General features: G+C 36.9%; 2 protein-coding genes across 16 annotated transcripts in view; one reads left to right on the top strand and one right to left on the bottom strand.

The window, feature by feature from the left end:
- Positions 1 to 7,920, top strand: part of wdr26a (WD repeat domain 26a) — a 33,830-nt gene extending 25,910 nt beyond the window's left edge. Inside the window, exons 12-15 of one of the 3 annotated variants that reach the window (XM_087286420.1) lie at positions 881 to 1,010; positions 2,585 to 2,779; positions 4,252 to 4,796; positions 7,499 to 7,920. In XM_087286420.1, coding sequence (XP_087142546.1) covers positions 881 to 1,010; positions 2,585 to 2,779; positions 4,252 to 4,274 — 348 coding nt within the window. In that variant the 3' untranslated portion in view covers positions 4,275 to 4,796; positions 7,499 to 7,920. Of the gene's footprint in view, positions 1 to 880; positions 1,011 to 2,584; positions 2,780 to 4,248; positions 5,412 to 6,880 lie in introns of all 3 variants that reach the window. The other 2 variants (XM_087286419.1, XM_087286418.1) reach the window with 2 other exon arrangements.
- A 431-nt stretch (positions 7,921 to 8,351) lies between these two features.
- On the bottom strand, positions 8,352 to 19,556 carry cnih4 (cornichon family member 4). 13 transcript variants are annotated; one of them, XR_015510803.1, is made up of 7 exons: positions 19,467 to 19,556; positions 16,516 to 16,584; positions 14,891 to 15,003; positions 13,633 to 13,773; positions 13,199 to 13,396; positions 9,072 to 9,288; positions 8,352 to 8,771 (listed from the first exon to the last, which is right to left on the bottom strand). XR_015510803.1 is itself a non-coding variant. In XM_087286426.1 (6 exons), the coding sequence occupies exons 3-5, from the start codon at positions 14,956 to 14,958 to the stop codon at positions 13,369 to 13,371; spliced, it is 237 nt and encodes a 78-aa protein (XP_087142552.1). In that variant the 5' UTR covers positions 14,959 to 15,003; positions 16,516 to 16,584; positions 19,400 to 19,556; the 3' UTR covers positions 8,352 to 9,270; positions 13,347 to 13,368. The 13 variants fall into 13 exon arrangements, 6 of the variants coding, with proteins under 6 accessions (XP_087142552.1, XP_087142548.1, XP_087142549.1 ...); XR_015510805.1 differs by having other exon boundaries at positions 9,072 to 9,270; XR_015510806.1 differs by having other exon boundaries at positions 13,347 to 13,396.
- Between the last annotated feature and the right edge of the window lie 1,416 nt (positions 19,557 to 20,972).

The following is a 20,972-nucleotide window of genomic DNA, read 5'->3' as shown; positions in this document are numbered from 1 at the left end:
CTGAGAAGGGTGCGTGACGTAGCCTATTTGAGGACCGGGAGACTTACCGGGAGATTATCATTCGTTTGTGGGCATCCGGAGACTCGCGAAACTTCCCGCTCTACTCATAATTCTCTCTTCATATAGCCGTATGCCTATTACATATCCATAAAACACAGTGATATAACCGCTCTTGGATCGTATCGCTTTCTCTCTGCAATCGAACCGCTCCAGATCTCGTTTCAATCGAGCCAAGACCACCTCATTCAAGCAATCTCGGAGCGATTGATTTGGCGTGGATCCTAGCGCGACTGCTGGTTTCACATATGCCAAACGAACCGCGCTAACTGGGCAAACGAGACAGGTTCCCAAACAAAAGTGTAGGTGTGAAAGCACCCTTAATTAGGTCAAGGGTAGTATCCTCTTCATTCTGCTCACTCCAAGTATGTTTGACATATTATGGGTCATTCACTCAGAGTGCATTCTTTCATTCCAATGTGCTACTTTTCCATTGTATTTCTATGTGAACATGAGCTTGACGGACCTTCGCTACTGTTACGCTCACTTTAATTTTTTAAGTTAAAAGAGGTTTGATGCACAACTCCACTTAATTACTATCTTAAATAATAAATAACTCAAGTGTGAGTTTCAAAGCAGTAGACCAATCAGAAGAGCTCGGAGGCTGGACTAGCGTTCTGCTTTTGTTCATAGTAACACAAGTTGGCATGACAATTGCTTTATTACAAGTTAAAATGGCAGAAGATTTATTTTTGCTATCGTTCCTGAGCACTGCGTCTCACGTTTGTCCCACTCTGTGTGAATGACCACTTGTTTTTGTAGTTAAAGTGTGTGTGTGAGCCTGAATCAGCAGTGAACTGTATGCTCCTGTGCTGTGGTTTAGGGGGTTCATCTGTGGGACCTGCAGGACCGGGTATTAGTCCGGAAGTACCAGGGTGTGACTCAGGGCTTCTACACCATCCACTCCTGCTTTGGAGGATACAACGAAGACTTTATCGCGAGTGGCAGTGAAGGTAAGATCACACGACAATCTCAAAACATTATTATTGAACAGCAGGTGAGTGGGCTTGACAAACCACCCGTAGAAAACACACTCTCTCCTCTCTCTAACTGACACTTGCACCAGTTTTGCACCAAACACTTTCTCACAATCACTCCATATTTTGCAAACAAGATGTGCCTCACACAAATGAGTGGGCTTGACAAACCACCTGTAGAAACACTCTCTTTATATTAACCCTTGTGTGCTGTTAGGGATGTTTTCCTCCACTCTGAGGTGATTTCGAGGCTTAATTTGGCCAAAACTTTCTCTGTATTCATCAAAAATCATTCCATTTGCTGAAACAATCTCATTTTGACACATATTACCTCAACAATACACTCTGCGCAAATGGACTACCCTTTCGTTATGTTTGGGGCTGTTTTTGCCCCATTGACTTCCACTATATTCACATTATTTGTTCATAAAATCCATTACAACATATCTATGTGTATTCTTGATTGTTGGTGGTTTTCCCTGTTGGGAAGAGAAACAATTTTAACTCCATGTCTTCTGCCACATTCGGACGGTCGGGTCAGAATTTAGGTTCAACAACATGAAAGCATGAATCCATCCTGCCTTGTATCAACGGTTCAGCCTGCTGGTGGTGTTGTAATGGTGTGGGGGAGATTTTCTTGGCACACTTTAGGTCCATTAGTACCAATTGAGCATCGTGTCAGTGCCACAGCCTACCTGAGTATTGCTGCTGACCATGTCCATTCCTTTATGACCGCAATGTACTCATCTTCTGACGGCTACTTCCAGCAGGATAACGCACCATGTCATAAAGCCTGAATCATCTCAGACTGGTTTCTTGATCATAACAACGAGTTCACTGTACTCAAATGGCCTCCACAGTCACCAGAGCTCAATCCAATAGAGCAGCTTTGGGATGTGGTGGAACGGGAGATTGGCATCGTGGATGTGCAGCAGACAAATCTGCAGCAACTGCGTGATGCTATCATGCCAATATGGAGCAAAATCTCTGAGGAATATTTCCAGTACCTTGTTAAATCTATGACACGAAGAATTAAGGCAGTTCTGAAGGCAAAAGGGGGACAACCCGGTACTAGTAAGGTGTACCTAATAAAGTGGCCGGTGTATAATTGCTGTTTTACTCCATGTAATAGCAAGTAACTTTTTTGCACCTGCTTATCTGAAGGGTTATTGCTGCCAATTGATTATAGACAGTAAAAATTACACATTGTACTTCACAACAGGGAAAAACGCCAACAATGCATGATTATATGCTGTCATGGCTTTGCACTCAATAAATGTCTTCATAATGGAAGTCAATAGGGCAAAAACAGCCCCCAACATAATGAAAGGGGAGTCAATTTGAATGGGTAGTAAACTTTCTCAGTTTATTTGTATTAAATACAGTTGTTTTGTGTGTTGCCTCTTCTCGTTGAATCGCTGAATGCCTCCTCAATTTTAAGTCACTTTGGACAAAACCATCTGTTAATGACTAAAGGTAATGTAAGAGTGTGTATCTGGCTGAAAGCATTGAGGTCTGATGAGGTTTTCTGATCTATGTTTTGTCTTCAGATCACAAAGTTTACATCTGGCACAAGCGTAGCGAGCTGCCGATCGCCGAGCTGACAGGACACACACGCACCGTCAACTGTGTGAGCTGGAATCCGGTGCTGCCAGGCCTGATGGCCAGCGCCTCTGATGACGGCACGGTCAGGGTTTGGGGTCCAGCGCCCTTCCTCGACTCCCAGGACACCGACGGACTCACCGGTATGAAAATAACACTGCTTTATTCTGCCCTGTTCAATTTGGATTCATCTCTACACCTGTAGTGCTTTTTACAATGCACCGTGCTCAGTATAAACGAAAACTATGTGCACAGAAGCATCCAGTTATGAGACCATTTTAAATTTTACAGCATCGATCATGTAATTTAATTAAAATACATTCAGTCAAATAGACATACGTATACATTTAGTTGTTCAAGCGCAAAATGAGATGAAAAGTAATGTAAACACAAGCGCCATCAGGATCAGTAGGCGAGCGCAGATTGAAAACACTGGAGTAAAATAAATGTTCATATTTTAAAAGGCATAACGTTTAATGTTATTTAATGCAGAGCTTCATGTCTGGTCTGAGACCCATTTTATATTTACAATCAGGGATTGACATTAACACTCGCCAACCCGCCATATGCGGGTCGATTTCAGCGGTGGCGGGTAAGACAGACACTCGCACTAGCCACTTTGGCTGGTTGAAATAAATACGGATAATAACTCTTAAAAGCAGGGTTCGACAATAATGCTGTGTTCACACCAGACGCGGTACGCGCGGATAAATCGCGCTATTTGCGCGTAAATAGCCGCAAGAACATTCGCGTGTCAAATCTGCTTCGTTCGCGTGTCAAATTCACTTCAGAACAGACGCGAATTCGCGTGATGGGCAGGGCTTCTGTCTGCCCGGTGACTCTAGCTTCATAGCTAAATGGCTAACATGGATTTTATTGAGAAAATACCAGTGTTTATTTGCTTTATGAAGACTGAAAAACAGCGTTGATACGTTTAGGGCCGTGTCTGAGTCCACTACATCCTTTCAGAGGTGCATCCAGCTCTGTGAGCTCATTAACTCCTCCAGAAACTGAACCTGGATAACGGAGGTTTTCAGCGGTGCTTCTGACTGAGCCCAGCCCAGTTTGATGACTTGTTGTCGGTGTCAGCTGGAGGATTTCCCCTGGGACACCATCAACAGGTTCTATGTCACAATCACGCCCCCACAAGAGCAAGCTTCTGATTGGTTAACGCAGCGCGAATGTCTGCTGAAGTTCAGATTTTCAAATTCGAGAGATTCGCGCGAAACGCTCGCTAAGCGCGTCTAACGTGCAAATTGCTGAATTCGCCCCGCGCCATTCGCGCAATTCTCGTCATTTGCGCCGCGCCATTCGCGCGTATCGTGCCGCAGGATGTCTATTCGCACGTTTGCATTGACTTAACATGTAAATCACTCGCGTGCCGCATCTGGTGTGAACGCAGCATTAGGATGGTCCAATATGCATGCGAAGGCGATCTTACAATTGAAAAGCAACATGACTGAGAAAAAATAACTGCATCCGCTGCATCCTCGCTCTCATTTTTAAAATGGCAGCCGCATAAAATAAGCATATAACAACACGACTTACTACAAATTAAAAGTCCCTATTACATTGGAAACAGCTGAATAACTGAAGTGTTTTGTCTCCTCAGTAGAATGCTATAGCATGGACAGTTGATGTTGACTCTGGAGCAGATGTCCACTTCGGGAAACACACAGTGAGACACACTATAGACTTCTGTGAATAAAGAATGAGAAATGAAGTAAATGGAACGGCAGTTTTTTCCAGGCGGTTTCACATCCCCACCCGCGGAGACGCCGTTTCACTCGATTATACATGACGCCGGCGGCCACCTTTTCTCCATCTGACTTCGCATCCGTGCGCCGCATCACTTGATGGACATGATGAGGACATGCCCCCTTGGTGGAAGCTCCGCCTCCTCCTGCAAACACTGAGTGGACGACTGCCTCCTGGACACGCCCACACAAAAACACACACACACAGAGTTATTTATTACCGCTTTAATTTATTATTGTGAATGAATCAAGGCCTCAGGCTTGCTTTGTGTTCCGTACGGTAATATGCAGTCGGCGAGGAGACTAAAAATGCGGAGAGAAAACCAATCATATCCTTACTTCTCAGCATGAACTTCTTTTGGCCGCCTCGTCCGCTTGAAAGTGAGTGTCTTCACCAGCAGAGGTAATGTTTTCCTTTATTCTCCACTATTTTAAATGACAGCCATTTTTAACAGCTTAACGAACCCACTCATGTTTTTGTTTTCGTGGCAACGATTTGATCGGTTGTTATTCTTTCTTCTGGAGATGGAAATTGACGAAGACGCATTAAACACCCGCGACCCGTAGACTTCCAGCATGCTAAACGTCCTGCTAGGTTACAAACACATGTAAATATCGGCCTCCGTAAGTGGCTAGTAGCTGTTCATGTCACGAAATCAAGGTCGTTTTCGCAGTGAATGTGTGTGTGTGAGAGGAACGAACTCCCAAATATGTGTTTGTGGCGAGCGCTCCGTTGTTTTCGTCTCGTTTCATATTATTTTTAAAAGGGGAAATGAAGCACTCGGCCAAGTTTACATTATTTTGAACACTGGATTCCACTTTAATGAAAATGTATTAATTTAACTTGATTAATGAATCCATTTTGAAGAAAACAGCATGTTTTACAGTGGATTTTAGACCTAGGGCGGATATCGCTGTGTCTGACGTCACAGGGTTGGTTCTGTTCCCTCAGCTGAACAGATACAGTGGAATTAAAGGACTGAACACAGAGACTGAACAGCCTAATTTAACCCAATGCGTGAAGTTGTGGACGTGGAGCTGCTGCAAATACAAGCATCAGATGTGTGTCTAATATAAACATATATATTAATTCTATTTTCTTTTTTTTCTTTTTAATTATCGATCATTTGATGCGCTTTGGTCCACTCTCTGTGTTACGCTGCCTGACTGCCTGTATGTTTTTCAACCATGGTAGTAACGGACTGAACACAGATACGAGACAGCCTAATTTAACCCAGTGCAGTAAGTTGTGGACGTCCATCGCAGATTTAAGCATTTAAGTGTTTGAAGTTGTGTATTTTTCTTTTGTTAACACCTTTGGTTTGATGCGCTGTGGTCCTCTCTCACGCTGCTCCAGAGCTGCCTGACGCGTCATACGTGACTTTCTGCTTTACTTAGTCTAGTCTGTGTGTATTATTTCAATACGTAATCCCTTATACTAAGTCTCTCAACATGTACCTGCCGTGAAAACAGCGCCGATCGTGGTTTGGTCTGAACATGAGCAGAGATGAGGGGCTGTAGTAGTGAAAAGTGAAAGTACCCGCCCCCATTATGTCATCACCGGACCTTTTTGAAACCATAGTTGTAACCCAGACAGGCGAGATATATCCAGCTGCAGAATCGCAGACCCACAGACGCTTCAGCACACAATCCAGGACAGACGATCTAGGCAGGGGCGAACCATATGAGGTTAATGACGGATCAGGAGCATTATCGCCTCCTACTGCATTTATATATATATTGATGACAAGGTCCGAGAAGACATTAATAACATCTGTCTTAACCCTATATGGTTCGCCCCTGCCTATATATTGATGACAAGGTCCGAGAAGACATTAATAACATCTGTCTTAACCCTATATGGTTCGCCCCTGCCTAGATTGTATGTGCTGGATTGCGTGTGCTGAAACGTGTGTGGCTCTGCAGATCTCCAGCTGGATATTATTGAAACAGGCAGTCAGGCAGCCTAACACAGAGAGTGGAGCAAAGCGCATCAAATGATCGGTAATTAAAAGGGAAAAATATCTATTTTTATTTTAGACATGCTTGTATTTGCAGCAGCTCCACGTCCACAACTTCATGCATTGGGTTAGATTAGGCTGTCCAGTCTCTGTGTTCAGTCCGTTAATACCATGGTTGAAACCAAGACAAGCAAGTGCAATACAGAGAGTAGAGCAAAGCGCATCAAATGATCGGTAATTAAAAGGGAAAAAAGAAAAATCAAATAAAATATGAACAGTTTAGATGCAAAAAATTAGTATTTTTCTCTGAATCTGCGTATAGGCTGAGAAATTTGACTTTTATAGTCACAAATATGTTGTTTTTGTTGCCTTTAAAGTGAAATACTTCAACATAAACAAAGGAGGCTGAGAGAAATGCTCATTTTAGGAGAAAACTTCTGATGGCATTTAGAGATTTTTGCACACTTCACATATATATATATATATATATATATATATATACATCTGATGCTTGTATTTGCAGCAGCTCCACGTCCACATCTTCATGCAGTGTGTTAAATTAGGGTGTTCAGTCTATTACTTCCACTGTATATGTTCAGCTGAGGGAACGGAACCAACCCCGTGATGTAAGACAGCGATATTCACCCTAGGTCTAAAATCTACAGTAAAGCATGCTGTTTTCTGCTAAACGGTTTCATCAATAGAGTTAGTTTAGTAAATTTTCATTGAAGTTGAATCCAGTGTACAAAATAATGCTAACTAGTGCGCTTCACTTCCCCTTTAATGCTTTTTTTTAACGTGTTTAGGATTACTCGTCGTTTTATTGACTTTTACTTTGTTTATTTTCTGTTGGCTTTATTGCTTTACCCTTGTATTATGGTATATATCTCGGCAAGTGGCCTCTTAAATGCTTTTTTCTATCGGTGAATTTCTTATACTTTCATAGCATCAGTACAGGTGTACTCTTAATGATTTGGGTGTTCAGAGTGTGATCACTCCAGCGAACTACATTGCCTACTTTGAGTTCTTCTGTAATTATGTGCTCTTCATATGAAGAATCTATAGATATAAATATATATAAATAATATATATATTAATACAGACTTGCGTGTGTGTATTTCTCGCCATGTATCCTCCCTTACAGATGTTAAGCGTTTCTCACCTGCATCAGGTAAACTCCTTGTACAGGTTACTCGTACCCTGACCTGTTCTGAGTGACGCCGAGAAAAAAAAGGCAAAGCGGTGCATGCAGAAACACCCTCACACGTGGAGATCTCGCACACTCGTGGTGTTGTACGTTCTGGTTTATGCAACTGAACTGCTTTCCTTTCCTTTGCTTCTGAATATTTGTGTTTCCTTCCAGTCTTAGGTTTTGAGGTTGTTGTGCTTCGGGCTGGTGAACTAAGCTAGACTTTTGGCCTAAGTTTATTGCGGTCAGGTTCACGAGGATCTGTCCTGCATTTTCAGTGTGTTATTATTCTAAGTGATTGTACTATTATGTAATGTTCTGTAGGAGAGGTGTTATGTATACATACTTTCAATAAAGCATTCAGGGTTTTAAGACTAGCCGGAGCGAGTCCTCACTTTTGTCCAAAAGTCGGTAAAGTACACCTGAAATCAAAACTAGCCATAGTGATTTTGTTAGCTCGCATTGCTTGTGCATCTCGTTAAGAAAAAAAAAAAGATGTTTGTGCTTATAATCTTTAATCAAAGTCTGCAAATGCACCTGTTTGTTCTTAGTTAAATCCTCAGATTAGGTCTGAGGTAGTGGGTGGGGCTAACATACGTAACCACGCCCCCTCCAGCTGTCAGTTTTGACAACAAACAGAAATGATGAGCAGGAGGAGTCTGTTAGGCTGTAATAACTCTCCCCAAACCCTTTTCCCCATCTTTCTGAATGAAACACCTGCTTTACTACATCCAGTCAGCTCTGGGGTATCTCTAACAGTGAAGCTGGATTCTGAAGCGTGATGAATAACTCATGACAGGTCTGTGAATAACATTTTTACGTCTTCATTTTATTTAAGAAACACCACAAATGCAAATATGTAAAAACAAATGAACAAACCGATGACAATAATCTCAAATGAACAACGAACAACCTCTCTTCTGAACGACAGCATCGAATAATAACATTGAGGAGTCATGAATGTGATCAGCTGTACTGTTGTCTGATTGGCTGAACCGTTAGCATTCATCAGCTTTAAAGGTGATAGAACCATTAAAGGGACAGTTCACCCAAAGATTTACTCACCCTCCACTGGTTTATGAGTTGCTTTCCTCTATTGAACAAAAAAGAAGAGACTTTGAAGAATGTTGGAAACGGGTTAACTCCCAAAAAAAGAAACACTATGAAAGTCGATGGTTACAGGTTTCCTGCATTTTCCATAGCATCTTTTGTGTTCAAAAAGAAGAGACTATAAAGAATGTTAGAAACTGCTTAACTTCCACCTGTAACCATTGACTTTAATAGTATTTGTTTTTCCTATTTTGGAAGTTAACCAGTTTCTAACAATCTTCGAAGAGTCTTTTTTTTTTAAACACTAAAGATAGTTAGAAAAATGTTGGCAACCTGTAACCACTGACTATCAAACTCTTTTGTGTTCAAAAAGAAGATACTTTGAAGAATGTTAGAAGCCTGTTAACTTCCAAATTAGAAAAACCAACATTTTTTATAGTGTTTGAAACCTGTAACCATTGACTCTCTTTAAAGACACTTTGAAGAATGTTAGAAAGATGAAAAGTCAATGCTTACAGGTTTCCAACAGTTTTTAAATGATCTTTTGTTCAACAGATTAAAGAAACTCTGGCTGGTTTCAAACATTTAAAGGGTGAATAAAACACGACAGAATTGTCCGTTTTGGGTGAACTACCCCTTAAAAATGGCAGCTGTTTTTCATTTTTCTTTTCAAAGAACTTTTGTGTGTGTGTGCACTATATTGCATCATTATTTTCATTTTGATATGAATTTTAAATCTGCAGGCAGCATAACAAATCCTACAATCATTAAATAAATGCATTTTAGAATTAAAAAGCATACAGAAAATTCTCCTTAAAGGGACGGTTCACCCCAAAATTTAATTTTCTCCATCATTTACTCAGTTTAATCCTTCATTGATCCAAACTAAAGTTTCCCTCTGCACAAACACAAGGGATGATATCAGTAAGAATATCAGTATCCAAACAGATCCCGCCACTCCCATCTGTGTTATTTTGTCTACTATGGCAGTAAATTGGACTGTCAAAGACATTTCTATGGGTTTAGAACAGGGGTGTCTAAACTCGGCCCTGGAGGTTTCTAGTACACCTAGAAAGAGCTTGATTAGCTGGTTCTGGTGTGTTTAATTGTGGTTTGAACTAAAATATGCAGGACACCTCAGCCCTCCAGGACTGAGTTTGGACACCCCTGGTTTAGAACATACTGAGGGTAAAGAGTGCTCATTTTTGGGTGAACTGTCCCTTTAAATATCAATGACAGTAATGTAAAATAAAATGGCTGTAAACAGGCTGCAATCAAAACATTTAAAATAAACCAAAACAAATACTATGAAAGTCAAGGGTTACAGGTTTCCAACATTTTTCACACTATCTTTTGTGTTCAAAAAGAAGAGACTTTGAAAAATGTTAGAAACCAGTTAACTTCCAAAATATAAAAACAAAAAAATACTATGAAAAATGTTGGAAACCTGTAACCATCGACTTTCATAGTTTTTGTTTTTCCTATTTTAGAAGTTAAATAGTTTCTAACATTCTTCAAAGTGTCTTCCTTTTGAACAAAAGATAGTTTAAAAAATGTTGGAAACCTGTAACCATTGACTTTTATAGCATTTGTTTTTCTTACTTTGGAACTTATCTGGTTTCTAACTTTCTTCTTTTTAAACAAAAAATATAGTCAATGGTTACAGGTTTCCAACATTTTTTCAAACTATCTCTTGTGTTCAAAAAGAGACTTTAAAGAATGTTAGAAACCGGTTATCTTTCAAAATAAAAAAACAAACACTGTGAAAAATGTTGGAAACCTGTAACCATTGACTTTCACATTATTTGTTTTTCCTATTTTGAAAGTTATCTGGTTTCTAACATTCTTCAAAGTCTCTTCTTTACGAACACTAAAGATAGTTTGAAAACTGTAACCATTGACTTTATTAAGTGTTCAAAAAGATGTAAAAAAAAAAAAACGGTTAAGTTCCAAAATAGGAAAAACAAATACTATGAAAATGTTGTAAACCTGTAACCATCGACTTTCAGAGCATTTGTTTTTCCTATTTTGGAAGTTAATCAGTTTCTAGCATTCTTCAAAGTCTCTTCTTTTTGAACACAAAAGATAGTTTGAAGACCTGTAACCATCAACTATTGTTTGTTTAAGAATGTTAGAAAGCAGTTAACTTCTAAAGTAGGAAAAACATACTATGAAAGTCGATGGTTACAAGTTTCCTACATACTCTATCCCTTTAAATATTAATAACAGTAATGTTTTGATTGCAGCCGGTTTACAACCATTAAGTTATTTAGTATTTTGCATGACTGTAAATGATATTTAAAGGAATAATTCACCCAGAAATGAAAAAAGCAGCCATTGACTCACCCTCAGGAAGTTCATTTTTGGGTGAACTGTCCCTTTAAATATCAATGACAGTAATGTAAAATAAAATGACTGTAAACAGGCTGCAAATGAAACTTTTAATATAAACTTAACAAACATTGATTTCAGCCTCAAAAATGATGCATTCACGACTGGTTTAGTGACACTGACCGTCACTTAAACGCATTTAAAACATCAGGTTTAGCGATCTGACGAGAAAAGCAGGAGGAGCCGCATTTCTCAAATCTGCTGGAGTCAAATGAGATGAGCAGAAGTCAATAAACCCACAAATATTTCACACACCCAAAACCTCCCAAACAGTGATTTAAAAAATGCATGCAAATCAGTGTGGCAAAACATAAATCATAAAAAAAATAATCAATAAAATTGTGATCTTTATTTACATGACAGTTAAGCACATTTTAAGCTCCAGAATGCAAAAAAAACGCTGATATTTGTGCTTTAAAATGATCATTTATTTGTATTAATTATTGTTAGTAATATTGGGCAATAATAAATATGTTTTTCAATAATAAAGTTGGCATCACTTTATTTTGATGGTCCCTTTGACACATTTTGTTGAATTAAGCTACATTGCATCTACATGCCAACTAGTTCCCATTAGATTATAAGCAGACGGTTTGGGTTAATGTAAGTTGACATGTTCTTGCAGTTTAGTCAGTTAAATGTGTTGAAGGAGCAGCATCAGCACATATTAAGCAGACAGTCGATTTATACTCATGAGAATTACCTGGCATGCAGTTGCAATGAAACTTTTAGTCAACATAATGTGCAATCAGGACCATCAAAATAAAGCTTCACAGGATTGCCCTATAAATCAAAGTTTTCATTATAATACACAAGAAATATTATGTAAATGGTCAATTTAGTGCTGCTTTTATTTATTGTTCTTAAACCATAATCATAATCCTTATTATTATTACTAGTCATTATTAATTACGGTATTACTATACATTACTTATTATTTGCATTGTTAGCATTATTAGTGAATACTCATGATATTTAAGGAATGTTTTAACAATACTGTAAACTTTATTTTTTTATATTACAAAATAAATCCTGCTTTTTAACTTAATTCTTAAAACAATATTATTATTAGTCATTATTTATTACAGTAACAGCATTCGTTTGAATCTGTATTAAATATTTGAATCCTAAAAATGATACAGTTGTTAATATTGCAAAAAATCTAGCCTCATTACAATAAAAGAAATATGCAAATGATTATTTAGTTAATTTAAAAAACTTAATTAGTTTTTTTGAATATGACTGAAATAAATCCTGCTTTTTAACTTTATTTGTATTCGTAAAACATTATTATTATTAATTACAATAACAGTATTAACTTGAATCCGTTTTGTTGAGTACAAAGACTTTTATGAATAGTTTAATCATATAAAAATAATTCAGTTGTTAAGATCGAAAACAAATCTAGTCTTCATTATGATGAGAAGTATGCAAACGACCCGAATCTGTGTTTTAATTGTACTGCTCATTAACATATTTAACATTCTTAAAACATAACGGAAGTTATTAGCAGTCAACCATGAACTTCAATATTATTAATGTGTGTCATAATTTGTATTATTATTATTTCTAGTCATTATTAATTACAATACTATTACTTATAATTTGCATTGTTAGTATTATTAGTGAATGATGATGATATTTATTGAATATTTTAACAACAATAATGTAAACTCTTAATTTTTTTTGAATATGACTGAAATAAATCCTACTTTAACTTTATTTGTATTCTTAAAACATTATTATTATTATTATTAATTACAATAATAGTATTAACTTGAATCCGTTTTGTTGACTTTTATGAATATTTTAAACCTATAAAAATAATACAGCAGTTAAGATTGAAAACAAATGATGAGAAATATGCAAATGACCCAAATTTGTGTGTAATTGTACTGCTCATTAATATATTTTTTATATTCTTTAAACAAGGTATTGTTGGTCACCATGAGTGACAATAATAATATTAACGTGTCATAATTTGTAATAACAATATTTTAAAACAATAATGTTAATAAAATAATTGTATTATTATAATTAATTTAATAATATGCATTCATTTTAAAACAACAGAACAAACGTGGAGTGTAATAAGAAAAGTCATTATGCAAATTAAAATATGCTTAATTGTCATGCAAATATTCTAATAGTGGCAAAAGTGTCCAGTTATCCTAATGCCGAATATTGTGTGTTCTCTTGGGGATGAATGTGAGCTGTAAGTGTGTGTGTGTGTGTGTGTGAGATTGTCTTGAAGCTTCAGCCCTGAGCAGCAGTTGTGGATGGACAGAAATAGGGTGAATCTTCATCTTCATCAGTGGAAGTGGAGCAGGGTTTGGGCTGATCCTGGATCTGCGTAGGCGGCAGTTGTGTGTGTGTGTGTGTGGTCAGTCGTTGATGAGCGCCAGGATCATACTGCAAACAGAAGGACAGAAACACACACACACTCAACTCCAGCTTCAACATTCAGATGCAACCTAAAGCCACATTCACACTGAGTGACTCGCAGCGGAAAAGGCCTACGATGGAAAGACGCATGAAAACAAAACTTTTCTTAGCTATTAAACATATTTGTGCCAAAGTCAAACATATAAATAAACTAAAATTGAAAACTGCAGTGTGTGTGTGTGTGTGTGTGTGTGTGAGTATACCTGTACAGGTAGATAAAAAAGCAGAGCAGGTGGAAGCCCAGTTTGATCATGGCCTCCTTCATGTGGGTCTTCAGCTGGCCTCGGTTGTGAATCTCCGTTGGGTCGTAAACTCCCATGTTCCCCATCGGCACCTTCACGAACCTGAGGACCACCAAAAGCAGAGCTTCAGCTTTATTTCCACTGCATTCCCATTACCCATGATGCTTTGCAGGAATTATGGTAGCAGCTTTAATTAAACGATCAGTGAAGCGAGAGGGCTTCATTCCCCTCGCAAGGTAATCAGTTCGATATTTCTTCAAAAGGAATATTGAAAGGAATTTGATTATAGTTTGAGCTGAACGCCACTATAAAAAGGCAGATTTTACAACAGTTCAGCAGTACAGTTTTACCATTTTTCAATCCATTCAGCTGATTTCCGGGTCTAGTAAGACCACTTTTAGCTTATCTTAGCATAGATCATTGAATCAGATGAGACCATTAGCATCTCACGCAAACAATTATCAAAGAGTTTTGATAGCTGTCCTATTTAAAGCTTAACTAGGCTGAACGGATTGAAAATTGGTAAACAACAGAACAACAGCATAAACTACTATGACAAAAAAAAAAAAAAAAAATCACTTCAGGTACTGATTATGGGCTTTATTCAGTGTTTAATTTCCCAATAGATGTTTAAATACCATTTTATTGAATCAAACCATTAGCATCTTGCTCTAAGAGTTTTGATAGTTGTCCTATTTAAAGCTTGACTATGCCGATATGGCTAGGAACTGTACTCTTGTTCCGGTGTAATAATCAAGGAACTGCATTCTTTGAAAATTACATAAACTCTTTGGTCATTTTGAACGAGATGCTAATAGTCTAATCCGATTCAATGATCTATGCTAAGCTAAGCTAAAAGTGCTCCTGCCAGACCCAGATAATCAGCTGAACGGATTTAAAAATAATACATAAATAGTAAATAATCAAACCTATGGATGCATACGGTATATTATTATTATTATTATTAGAAAATAATCTGCAAAACATAGTGAATGCAAAAGAGCCACAGATATGCTGGTGATACTGCAGCCAAGTTAAAATACCAAATGTAAAAACGAATTCAACTGAAGCACACAAGTACCTTCCCCTGAGTTTTTTTACTATGAATGGGACTATTTGTAGCACAACCTTCTCAAATAAAATTAATAGAAGTTGCCCAAATCTTGAAGTGCAGCTCTTAATTTGAAAATAGTGTGTAGAGATGCGTGTACAGCTATACCTGTAAATGTTCCACGCAGCCACAGGCAAGTTGAGCAGGAGCACAAACCAGTGCATGGAGACCAGCATTAAGACTGTGGGCAGAGCCTGAGCGATCAGCTCGGGAATCACCCACTGAACAAGAGAAAAACACACATGCAAACCATGCTAAAATCACATTCAGACAGGAATACGTGCAGGTCATTTTCTACATGCAAGACCACCGTGTGAAATGTGGAAACAATTCAACTTTGACTTCTTACAGGAGAGCTATTATGCCCATTCACCAAGCTGTACAGCAATATTTAAAGTAGAAGTAAACAACAGGGAACTAATGTTTATTCCTTCATTCATTCATTCATTTTCTTAGTTTAGCCCCTTTATTAGTACCTTTTAATAATTTTAAATCTAGCATTTTACCTTTTGTAAATTTCCATCTCTAACTCATATATTCATGACACTGACTTTGTAAGAACGTGAATACTGTCATCTTTTTAAAAAAAATATGTTTATGCTACATTTGTCATGTATGTATATTTATGTATATTTGGTAACTGGGACGATCCCTCCCTTTTTTTTATTTATATATTTATATTTTTAAGGTGGTGGGGGGCTAATGTCAATTATTTTGTATTATTATTATATATTTTTCTTTTTATTGGCATTGTGCTGTTTTTGTTAAATATCTTAAAAAGAAGGTAATGATTCGCACTCAATTGCTTCATACTGTTTTTATTTTTACTTTTTCTTACATTTTACGGGTGATAACAGACAAACAGTCTATTTGTCTGTTATCACCTGTAAAATGTAAGAAAAAGTACAAATAAAAACAGTACGAAGCAATTGAGTGCGAATCATTACCTTCTTTTGAATAATAGTAACGATCAGATTAACGCACCAAACCAAAGAAGTAACTAAAAAAGAACCGCAAGCGCGCAGGACAAACTTCAGTAACTCTGCACACGTGTTAAATATCTTATAAAAACTGTTAGATAAAACAAAATATTTAAATTATTAAATTAATTATTAAATATTTAAATTAATTTAAATTATATTTAATAAAAATAATAATTTTAAAACTTCTTAAAATTTGGCTTAAACGAGATCAAATATGCAGCCGCTGAATTTATTTCATTTTACTGACAATACTGTATGCATTGTATTGTAAGTGTATAATGAATTACTTTTACTGTTAAATTTGTTACAACTTCCTGGCCAAGAATTACAGATGTAAATTAGCAGCTGTTGCTAGATCGGATACGGTGGCGTTAACGAGAATTGTTTATTAAATTTCCCATTTATTGTATTTTATTAACGTCTACTCCCACCCCGACCCTAAACCCAACCACCACAGTACTGTAAAAACAGTAGCTGTACTGAGTATTATTTATGTTAATTAATTATTAATTAATTATAATTATTTATTAATATCCGATCTACCCAAATTAGCTTTATAGATAACTGTCACAACATGTCATGTTGTACATTGTCCCTGTATTAATCTGGGGTCACCACAGCGGCATGAACTGCCAACGTATCCAGGATTTGTTTTGCGCAGCGGATGCCCTTTCAGCTGCAACCCATCACTGGGAAAGTGAACGAATGTGTGAATATTAAACCAAGTTGACCTCAATGATTGACTCGTACCTTGTTTAACTTGGAGCAGCAGGCTCGAGCATTGATGTAGTCACATTCCAGATCTGATAGAGTAATTATCTGAACACAGAGTCAGGGAAGTCACACACATCACAAATAATCATTCACACAAATCTTGGGCTTATATTCACACATATTCAGAGGTAAAGTTGGTTTTACATTCGCCCATTTGTTCATTTAGCAGTCTCTACACTAGCCGCGTTTCCACTATCGCGCCTAAAGCGAGCGAGCCAGCGCGAGCCAAGGCCAGTGGGGTTTCCACTGTCACTTCCGGGGCCTAATCGGGCCAAAGCGGGGCTTTCTTGGGGCCAGCGGCCGGCCTTTTTCAGCCCGCCGAATACCTTGGGCCAAGGAGGGCCAGCTGGGGCTTCGGGGCGGAGTAAAAGGAGAGGCGGGCAGTTTTCTGATCGCACATGAGTACATGCGCCAAACAAATAAAGAAATAAGGGAAAGAAAACATCTAGCCTTATAGTCTGGGGTCTTTTTGCGTATGATCGCCCTTATGTTTCCCTTTTAAATGTAAGGCTGCTGCATAAAATAATAAAGTAGTTTTAATTTATAGTTCTTTGCTGCGTCCTCCTTTATGTTTCAATAACGCATAATTAGCTTTACACCATATTAAAAACACAGCAGACAGTAAAGGTTTTCGAGAGTTTTTGTCAAGTTTAAAATGTTTGTTTGTGCGCGTTTAGATTCCTGTATGTGTGTGTGAGACCGGGCAAGAGCGCTCCTTCACAGCTCTGTTATGCCGCGAGCGGCTTTTTTCTTCATTTATTTTGGAGATAATACACAATATAAATACAACAGAAAGACATAAAACTTAACAAAATACGTGCCTACTTTCGTAGACTTTAAACAATATAGTGTCATATCTTGATAAAATAGCCTAAGCTATATTGAAATATAATTTAAAGAATTACAAATATCGGATATATATAAAATCACATTAAATAAATAAACCAATATAAAATAAACAAAAGCTAGCTATTAACAATGTAGGTAGCCTATATACAATACATAAATCAAACCGTTTAAAAGCCATATATAGCCTAACTTTCATTTTACAAAGACCTGTCTGAAAAAAAAAAAAATTTTCGATATTTTCTAAAAACAATAAACACCGGAGAAGGTTTGAAATATTTATATAAAGTAAATATTTATATAAGTAAATATTTATAAAGTATTTGGACACGATGATATTAATCAAATCGCGCAAACAGAGCAATATTTGGGTGAGTGAAAGCAGAATCTAGCCTATACCTTTTTTTCTGTCACCCAGTCCTGCGCAGCACTCGCTGCTTTAAACGCATCGGGGGAAAGCCCAAACACAAAATGTGTTCTATATCCTCAAACAAGTGTTTATGTTTTTGTATGACGTGGTTAAATTTATAAATGAAACTTTAAATGAAGAGTTTTAGTGAATAGCTGCCGAGCGCAACAAATATGGCTATATTTTATTAGGCTACTCGCTCTTGTGCTGAAAACTTTACACGAGGATGTTAAAAAATACATGCCATATCGAGTTATAAAGGAGAATTTCTGTGGCTTTATATTATGGATGTGTGCGCTCACTGTAATGGGTCCCTGCGTTTGGCGAGAGCACTCGATGCACAATGCAGTCGGTCGGCGAGTAAACAAATGTAATGAATGGAAATACACAGGTCTGTGGGTAAAGACATTTCATGTACTGCTGTACAGTAACGTGTCATTTGTTTGTTTTGGTTGTCTCATTTTAATGGTTTCTTTTCGTGATGATTCTATGGTGTGCTTTGTCTGCCTCATTCCCGCTCAAGTGGGCGGGTTGTGTGACGTTTGATTCGGGGACGTAACGTGGGCGGTGTTTGCGTGACGCGATGTGAGCTATCAGCCCGCCAGTGGAAACGCGACATGATTTTAGCCTCATTTCTCAACCTCCCGGGCTATTGGCCCGGCCCGGCCCGATTAAAGCCCTGGCTCGCACTGGCCCGATAGTGGAAATGCGGCTACTGTTTACCATGTTAATTTGAATATTGGATCAGAATTAGCATGCAAGTATGACTTAAACAACATTAACTCTATCTAATTGACTGTAAACAATGTTGTACTTTTGATAGTCAATAGCTGCTAATATGATTTCACTATTCATAATTAGCAAATAATAATTTTCTGAAATTATATTATTAAGGAGAATGTCTGAATATCCCAAAATTAACTTTAACTAATTAACTTTACTTTTATTAATAATATCACTTCAGAAAATTATTATTTGCTAATTATTATTTGTTTTTTATTTCTGTGATGGTTGGTTTTTTTTAACAGAGTAAAGAAACTTTCACATTATGTCTGATAATATTTTTTTCTTCTGGAGAAAGTCATTTTGTTTTATTTCGACTAGAATAAAAGCAGTTTTTAATTTTTAAGAACCATTTTTAGGTCAATATTATTAACGTAAAAACATCTGTTGAAATCTGAATAACTTATTAAAATGAGTTATTATTATTTGCTAATTATAAATAGTGAAATCATATTAGCAGCTAATGACTATTAAAAGTACATTGTTTACAGTCGATTAAATAGTGCTAATGTTGCTTTAAGTCATACTTACACTCGATTTCAGACCTAATATTCAAAGTAGTGTGGTAAACATTACAGAGAGCAAGTCACATATTATAAATAACCAACTTTACCTCAATACAAAACCTAATATACACCTGCAGGCTGATATACAAGTCATCTTTCAACCGATAATCACTATAATGTCACACTTCTGTGCATCTAATCTACACAGATGTAAGCAAGTCAACTTATTAAATCAAAATAAACGACAAACACAAGCCTGAGCGATCCTGATCTGTCCGCAATCACAGTCTAACCGCTAATAATAACAGCGACAAACCCATGCTCAGGTGAGGAGAGCTCAGGCAAACACTTCTTCATTCAGGTGGAGTCTTGATAAAGGATACAAAAAAGACGGAGAGGAATATTAAAGCGCAGCAGTCGACGAGGGATAAAATGAACACGGCCGCCTCCATTTCTGCACTTCCGCCTTGACTGCCGCTTCCGGGTTGTTCTTCTCGTGCTGAAACGTCGGTATTTTGTCGCAAGGGCGCCATCGTTTGACGGTAAAGTCGTTTTTATTGAACAGTAATAACTACAATTTAATCAGATATTGTGGAATTCAGGGGAATAAAGCGGTAGAGAAACAGGCATATGACGGTAAAGTTTTGATGTGATACAACTGCGGATATTGACGTCATTATGGCATAATTTTTTGTGACACTGTACAGCAATTATTAATATTTTTACATTACTGTGATGATTGGGTTTAGGGTTTGGGTAGGGTTAGACGTAAATAAAATACAATTTAGTCGGTAATCTAATAAATAATATGAATAATGTTCGGTATAATTACGTTACTGTTTTTAACGTACTTTACTGTGATCGTTGGGTTTAAAATTTGGGTAGGGTTAGACGTTAATAAAATACTACAGTTACTCAAACGTTATCTAATAAATAATATGATTAATCGGTATAATTTCTGTTTTTTACATTATGATGATGGTTGGGTTTAGGATTTGGTTAGGTTAAGACGTTAAGAAAATACAATTTAATAACTAATAAATCTTAATATGAATAAAACTCGGTATAATTTCAGTTTTTTATTACTGTGATGGTTGGTTTTTTTTAACAGAGTAAAGAAACTTTCACATTATGTCTGATAATATTTTTTTCTTCTGGAGAAAGTCATTTTGTTTTATTTCGACTAGAATAAAAGCAGTTTTTAATTTTTTAAGAACCATTTTAAGGTCAATATTATTAACGTAAAAACATCTGTTGAAACCTGATTAACTTATTAAAATGAGTTAAAGTAACACAAAAACATTTGCTGAAATCTGATTAACTTATTAAAATGAGTCAAAGTAACAACAACAAAAACATTTGCTGAAATCTGATTAACTTATTAAAATGAGTTAAAGTAACACAAAAACATTTGCTGAAATCTGATTAACTTATTAAAATGAGTTAAAGTAACACAAAAACATTTGCTGAAATCTGATTAACTTATTAAAATGAGTTAAAGTAACACAAAAACATTTGCTGAAATCTGATTAACTTATTAAAATGAGTTAAAGTAACACAAAAACATTTGTTGAAACCTGACTGCTACCATGTCAATATTGAGCAAATTCTCTGAGGAATATTTCCAGTACCTTGTTGAATCCATGGCACGAAGGATTAAGGCAGTTCTGAAGGCAAAAGTGGGTCCAACTCGGTACTAGTAAAGTGTACCTAAAAAAGTGGCCGTTTTGTAATAAAATTTTTAAAAATTCTAGATATTAATATTTATGTTTAAAGACTCAATATGGACTTTGGAAAGGATACCGCATCATTGACATCTTATGTATCAAACAGTGTTACAGGAGAGACTGACCTGAGTAACCTCATATAGTCTAAATGACTTCAGAAGC

This window comes from Danio rerio, chromosome 16 (genome assembly GCF_052040795.2).
Source record: "Danio rerio strain M-AB ecotype USA chromosome 16, GRCz13ab, whole genome shotgun sequence".
Taxonomy (NCBI): Eukaryota; Metazoa; Chordata; class Actinopteri; order Cypriniformes; family Danionidae; genus Danio; species Danio rerio.
Note: the sequence above shows the minus strand (reverse complement) of the source record. Positions and strands in the feature narration are given on the sequence as shown.

Bases quoted from the DNA above. Each gene is read 5' to 3' on its own strand.
- cnih4 (XM_087286422.1), bottom strand. From the start codon at position 19,535: ATGGAGGCGGCCGTGTTCATTTTATCCCTCGTCGACTGCTGCGCTTTA. The intron at 16,585-19,466 runs GTATCCTTTATC...CTCTGTGTTCAG, and splicing joins TATTCCTCTCCGTCTTTTTT to ATAATTACTCTATCAGATCT. The intron at 13,397-13,632 runs GTATACTCACAC...TTCTGTTTGCAG, and splicing joins TTTTTTATCTACCTGTACAG to TATGATCCTGGCGCTCATCA.